A 7,313-nucleotide genomic window follows, 5' to 3' on the forward strand; every position below is an offset into this window, starting at 1 on the left:
ACATAAATAATATGGTTAAGATAGCGAAAGCCTTGAAATCACCTGCACGTCGGAAGTTAAAAGATGCTTTTATGCATTGAAAATAAATCAACAGACAATTATAAAATGTAAAGTTTTGGGGAGATGGTCGAGCAAAACTCGTAATTTAAACACCATAGATAAACTTAATCATATATTAACAAAGAAAGTTGCCACGATTAACAATCATTTGTTGGTCACACTTTTTTTTAAGAAGCAATATAGTATTGGTTCTAGAAGACTTGCAATTTTGAAGTGATATAATATTGATTCATTTTTTCTTCACATTTTATATACAACATCGTTTTGTATAGTATCCCATTTTTACTCTTTAACCATCCATTTATATACTTATTAAAAATATTTTTTTTTTTAAAAGGAGGACTACTGGTGGCAAATCACTATTATCCATCTCTTTCGGACTTGAATAAGAGGCTAATTAGGAATTGCACCCTACCTGTCACGATCAATGTTATGTGTTACGAGGCTGGTATCCTCTATGCAAGTATAACTTATTAAAAGTATTTCATTTATGTTAGTTTGTTAAATTTGTACTCTACATTTGAATGGGATCATTTAATCTATCTATTTAAGTATAATAGAAAAAAAATGTTCGAACAAAATTATAGAGATAAGACACGCTGCTTTAAACATGGCCCTAATAAGAGGAGAGATACTTGTGTGTCTAGAATACGAGGTAGTTTTTAGTGTGCAAAGAACACGGCTTGGTGCACCAAGTATAATATTACAATTCGTTGGAAACTTGAAGTAAAAACATAATTCAACCAATTGTGTTGTGATACTTTGCGTACTTGACCGTATTCCCGGCACACTAAGAGATTTTTCCTGAAATACAGACCAATACATCATGTTTCCTATGATAAATGGGAGAATTCTTTTTTCAAGTGTTAATCCACTTGTGTTATAAAACTTGATGTACCGAGTTGCGTCTATCCACCTGTATTATAACAATATTTAAATTTTCTTAATCAAATTATTATTATAATTAAAAAGAAATTTAAAAAGAAATCTGCATATATACGCCCCCCGTGTATGTATCGTTATCTACTCTGTTCTCTCTGTCGGCCTATATATACTCCCTCCAAAGTTACTACAACCCAATCCTCCCTTTGAAAAATCACTGCCTCTCTTCCGTCCTCTCTCTCTCTACTTTCTCTCTCTGGGTTCATCAGCAGTATCAGAACCTGAGATAACACACTGATCGAGCGCAGCCAACACCAGCTGCGCAGAGTATCCTTCCCACTCCCATTTCGTTAACTAACGGTTTTATTTCCTCTTCCCATTTTGCCCTCCCCTCTTCTTCAATTCACATCCAAATGCCATCCCACCTCCACCAGATCTGAACACCGAAAGTGCCAGTAGTAATTAAGCACCGCCCGTTTCACTCGCGCGCACTCCCAACAGCCAATCAAAAATGATTTCGTGGCACGACCTTTACAAAGTCTTGACGGCGGTGGTGCCGCTGTACGTGGCCATGATCTTAGCCTACGGCTCCGTCCGGTGGTGGAAGATCTTCTCCCCCGACCAGTGCTCCGGCATCAACCGCTTCGTCGCGATATTCGCCGTCCCCTTGCTCTCCTTCCACTTCATCTCCACCAACGACCCCTACACCATGAACTTCCGGTTCATCGCCGCCGACACCCTCCAGAAAATCATCATGCTCTTTGCCCTCGGCCTCTGGACCAACTTCACCCGCAACGGCAGCCTCGAGTGGATGATTACCATTTTCTCCCTCTCTACTCTCCCCAACACTCTCGTCATGGGGATTCCACTGTTAATCGCCATGTACGGCCATAAAATCCCGGAATCCGGCAGCCTCATGGTGCAGGTGGTGGTGCTGCAGTGCATCATCTGGTACACTCTCCTCCTCTTCCTCTTCGAGTACCGTGGCGCCAAGCTTCTAATCATGGAGCAGTTCCCGGAGACCGCAGCCTCCATCGTCTCCTTCAAAGTCGACTCCGACGTCGTCTCGCTCGACGGTCGCGATTTTCTCGAGACCGACGCCGAAATCGGCGACGACGGAAAGCTACACGTCAAAGTCCGGAAGTCCAACGCATCAAGGCGGTCGCTCTCCGCAATGACGCCTCGGCCGTCGAACCTCACCGGCGCCGAGATTTACAGCCTGAGCTCCTCCCGAAACCCGACGCCGAGAGGCTCCAATTTCAACCCCTCCGATTTTTACTCCATGATGGGAGTCCAAGGGTTCAACACCCGGCACTCCAATTTCGGACCCGCCGACTTGTATTCGGTTCAGTCCTCCCGCGGCCCGACTCCACGACCCTCCAATTTCGAGGAGAATTGCGCCGCTCAGAACGTTACGTCTCCGCGGTTTGGGTTTTATCCCGCGCAGACGGTACCCGCGTCGTACCCGGCCCCTAATCCGGAGTTCTCAGCACCCATAGCTAAAAGTAACAGCAAAAATCAGCAGCCGCCGCAGCCCCAAGTGGAGGCGCCACCGGTTTCGAATAGTGCTATTGCTAAAACGAATAGTCATCACGATGCTAAAGAGCTCCACATGTTTGTATGGAGCTCCAGCGCGTCCCCGGTTTCCGATGGCGGTGGGCTTCATGTTTTTGGCGGGAACGATTTCAGTGCGGCCGAGCAATCTGGACGGTCCGATCAGGGCGCCAAGGAGATAAGAATGATTGTTGCTGATCACCCCCAAAACGGAGAAAACAAAGGTAACTAACTTGTAATTTTCCCGTCTTACAACCTCTTGTTTATTTTTATTTGTCGAATTAAATAAATTAAACGAAAACGATTGACGGATTAGGAGTACTGTCGTTATCATTTCTTTAATGCAATGTTTTTTTCCCAATTCAATCTAATTTAATTTTTACCGTGACTATGATTGTGCAGCGGCAGTTCCTGAGAGTGCGCCTACGGCGGAGGGGTACGGCGGGGAAGCGTTTAGCTTCGGCGGGAGGGGTGGCGAGGGAGAGGAAGCTGAGAGGGAAAGAGCGGGACCCACAGGGCTTACTAAGCTGGGGTCAAACTCCACTACGGAGCTGCACCCGAAGGGCGGTGGACTTGGTGATCTTCATGAGTCAAGTGTTGGAAAGCAAATGCCGCCCGCGAGCGTTATGACCCGTCTGATCTTGATCATGGTGTGGCGGAAGCTTATCCGCAATCCCAACACGTATTCGAGCCTCATTGGTCTCATCTGGTCTCTCATCGCTTTCCGGTGAGACAACTTTATCCAGTTTTATTAATTTTGTTTTCGATATGTTTGTTACAAACATTTTTGTTTCACTTTAAAATTTATGATTTGAATTATTTGATTTGTAGGTGGCATGTGGCGATGCCAAAAATAGTAGAAAAGTCCATTTCCATACTCTCTGATGCTGGGCTTGGAATGGCTATGTTCAGCTTAGGTAAGTCAATTTGTTTCTTAATTACCGTACTCTTCAAATTAATCAAGCTATTATCTTTAACAAATTGTTATTAGCGCTACAAAATATTTCTTATGCATTCCTCTCTTTATTACGCCTTTGTCCAATGTGAGTAAGCTATCGACTAGCCTAGGCACTTGGGAGGCACGCCTGAGGCGTTGTCGATGGTCCACCCGGACAGCAAATTTGCACTATTGAATTTAGTTCAAGTAACATCTTCTTATACAAAAACTCGTGATTGACATTTCTAGTTAGATTATGAAAATCAAACTTTAGAGTTGAAGTTCAATATATTATGCAAGTAGGTAGATATTGTCAGAATAATATCGAGGAAACTTTAACGAAAAGCTCACAGTACTGTTCATTTTAACAAAAAATCACATTTTTATACTAAAAAGTCAACCCTCGTACTATTTATTTTATCATTTATTTTATCTTTTTCGTTAAAACTCAAAGTTTTTAAATCATTTTCATTAGTTTTCATTAATATCTAACCTCAATTACGCATTTGTTACAATGTCATTTCAATTACAAATAAGTTTTATGGGTGTGGATACTCCGTACTCTGACGAGTCACAACCAATCAGTGGTTCTTACAGCTGCTTGTTTGCTCAGAAGAAAATAGAATTTGGAAGGGTGTAGTTTTAGTGGATTTTAAACGGGTATATTGACCACCCGACATGTGGGTCAGATCTTGCGGTCCAGGGTCGGTGGACATTGGTTGTGACAGATGCCTGATTCGGTCCAAATTTGTGAAAGTAGTTAAAGTTTGAAATAACCAGCTGAAATCCAAATTAAAATAAATTATGTATTTAAATTATAGAACTTTAACGAAAATTCTTGATAATATTCACTTTAACGAAAAATCACATTTTTACATTAAAATGTCACTCATAGTACTATTCATTTTACCCTTTATTTTATCATTATCGTTAATATTCAAAGTTTTCAGACTATTTTCATTAGTTTTCTTTTTAAATTATATATTTTGGTTTATGGATGATTTTAACATTTTTTTTGTCGAAAATACGATCTAGTAATCTAAATATTATGATATTTAATGTAGCAAACTGTGTTTGAAACACATTGAAAAATCCCTACTTGATTAGTTTTTCTTACTTTTTCTGTATTTTATATTTAATTTGCAGAATAAATCACTGATTATTTGATTGTTACTGGTGTGATAACAATGGCAGGTCTTTTCATGGCACTTCAGCCCAAAATAATAGCATGTGGGAACTCAGTTGCCGGATTTGCAATGGCAGTAAGGTTCCTCACTGGCCCCGCCGTAATGGCTGCCGCCTCCATTGCTGTTGGCCTCCGTGGCACCCTCCTCCACTTAGCTATTGTCCAGGTACTTTTAAATTACCCATCGTGCTGTTTATTTATAATTAATATATACTTACTTAACATTGTTAATCCATGTGTGGCAAATGTAGGCTGCTCTTCCTCAAGGAATTGTTCCCTTTGTATTTGCTAAGGAGTACAATGTTCATCCAGCCATTCTTAGCACTGCGTAAGTGACAAAAAATTATGCGCTTGTTTGAAAATACTTTTAAAATGACTGAAAACGTTTTTTTTTTTATAAATAATTTTGATTTCCAAAAGCACTTCAAGTGATTTTGATTTCTTATCTCAAACTTAATTGGTTTATATTTTAACTAATTAATTAATTAAATAATTTACTGCAGGGTTATTTTCGGAATGTTGATAGCTTTGCCAATTACTTTGGTCTACTACATTCTTCTGGGATTGTAAATGTTGTTGTCACAGAAGCACATATGGAGATACACAAAGCTAGGAAAACGAAGAAGAGGCTTCAAATCGTATGTTGGTGGCCGTGCATATATGATCAAAATGTGTCACACTTTGAAACCGACGAGGATTTTCTGGCAGAGAAAAAGTTTAGCTAGCTAGATTAAGTACGACGGAGAACGAAAAATCCGCCGAGGTTGGAAGGTGTTTTAATCCAAATTTTGGGAGCAAATTAATAGATTTTGACTTTATGTAATTAAGAAAAAGCCCTGTTTTTAAGGACTATGCTCCCATGAGAGGCCAAAGTGTGTCTAAATTTGCGGGAGAGCTTGTTGGGAGGGAGCAAAACGCAGAAGAGGAAAAGAAGGAAGAAAAGCAGATGATTTATTACTTAATTAATCAATTTCGCTTCGTTGCGTTACGCATTTGTTGTTGTTTAAAGTGATAAGATTATTTCAGACAAAATTCGTCTTCTACTATATAAAAGAAGTGGCGGTTGAAGTTAGTTCATGAATACATGGACGACAAAGGGTTAGGGGACAAAATTACTAAACAATGATTTATTTTTTAATATTTTTTCTGGTGTAGTTTTCTTAATTTTGTTCTCAGATATGGTTTTGAGGTGTTGTCCGTGGAATGTGGATCGAAATTTTTTTGCATTTGTCGTGTTCCTTGGTGTTACTTAAAAAGAAATTAATTGGTTAAGCCTATGCACTTTTGCATTTGAAGAACATTAATTAGTTAATCGTCTTGTTATTTAGTTGTTAATATGAAGATTCGCAATAAAAAATGCAGTTTTTATTTGCAATATATAAATTGCAGGAAATTAAATCAGGAGTGCTAAAAACTCAATGATCTCTCAATTATCTTCTTAAAATTTTATTTATTTAATTACTCGTAAAATTTCGTTGTTAATCATTTTAAAATCACTTTTAAATTAATTGCAATTTCTCACTTACACGCCTCTTCTAGATTTAAAGCAATGAAAGCAACTTGTGGTTCTGCGAAGACTTTAACCACTTGGGGTTAGAGGACATGTCTTCCTACCAAGCGAGATAAAGAAAAAGCGGAAAGGTAGATAAGCAGGAGTCAAAAGCAATTTTATGCTTAGGTTACTTTTTAGCTTTTTGCTTTTCGGTTTTGATGCAGGCACACCAAGTCACCAAGCCCACAACCCTACCCTACTTTTTAGTTTTCATATAGGCCCGTAGGCCCACTAGCCAGTGGCGCGCTGGTCAGCACAATAATTTTATTTTTATTTTTTAAGCAATGATAGCACGTGATGGGTGCCAATCAATTTTTATGTCATTCATTCAGAATGATCACGGGACATGATCATCACCTCCATGAGTAGTCGGTGGTGATCGATCATCAGACGTCAATTCGAATCTTTACTTAGTAGTTGAATCGATCCTTCACCCGATTGCTGCCCGTACGGATTTTGTGTTGAAACTTCACAGTTGGATAATTAAGAAACTTTGCAAAACGCAAATCTATTTTGTTACATAAATGTCAATATTTAAACTAGGGTACAAAATGACGTTAAAAACGTGTGTTAAATTACCTCTTGTTGGTAATTAGCGAGATTGTTAGGCATTTTATTGGATATAATGTTTGTATTTTCTCTTAAAGGGATGAGCTTGTTCTCCAGTTGCGAATAACGTATCTTCACTGTAAGATTTTCATAATCGGAATTATTTAATTTTCATTTGAAGATTATCCCTACAAAAAATTCGTTTGAATCAAAGATCGTTTAGTTATTTAAATATATCAAATAAATTAATGGTATAGGTATCAAGTAGCATATTCTTGATGAATTGTTGATTTATTTGATATAGTTAGATAATTAAACAATTTCCTATTCACATAATTGTTTGTAAGGATGTTATTTAATGAAAATTAAGAAATTGAACAATGAATTATGAAAATTCTACAATGAAGACACAATAATTGCAAGTGTGGATTGAGTTCATTCCTAAAAAAGTGAAGTGCAAGCATTATCGTATTTTATTTACCAAGACAGAAGATTAGTGATTCAAGGGACTAATGGAAAAAAGAACCTGCATTAGCTTTTGTGCGTATATAAATCAGCCAATTAACTTAAGGCGGTAATTATCTATGTTTTTT

The 7,313-nt window shown here is 38.5% G+C and overlaps 1 protein-coding gene across 1 annotated transcript; it reads left to right on the forward strand.

Annotated features, from left to right (window-relative positions):
- The first annotated feature begins 1,132 nt into the window (after window positions 1–1,132).
- Window positions 1,133–5,609, forward strand: LOC103947028 (auxin efflux carrier component 3). The gene is made up of 6 exons (XM_009357869.3): window positions 1,133–2,720; window positions 2,899–3,223; window positions 3,328–3,413; window positions 4,628–4,785; window positions 4,871–4,947; window positions 5,123–5,609. Exons 1-6 carry the CDS (start codon window positions 1,454–1,456, stop codon window positions 5,187–5,189), a joined length of 1,980 nt encoding a protein of 659 aa, XP_009356144.2. The 5' UTR covers window positions 1,133–1,453; the 3' UTR covers window positions 5,190–5,609.
- The last annotated feature ends 1,704 nt before the right edge of the window (window positions 5,610–7,313 follow it).

Source organism: the organism of the source record quoted next, unplaced genomic scaffold (genome assembly GCF_019419815.1).
Source record: "Pyrus x bretschneideri cultivar Hongxiangsu unplaced genomic scaffold, Pyrus_bretschneideri_v1 Contig63, whole genome shotgun sequence".
Taxonomy (NCBI): Eukaryota; Viridiplantae; Streptophyta; class Magnoliopsida; order Rosales; family Rosaceae; genus Pyrus; species Pyrus x bretschneideri.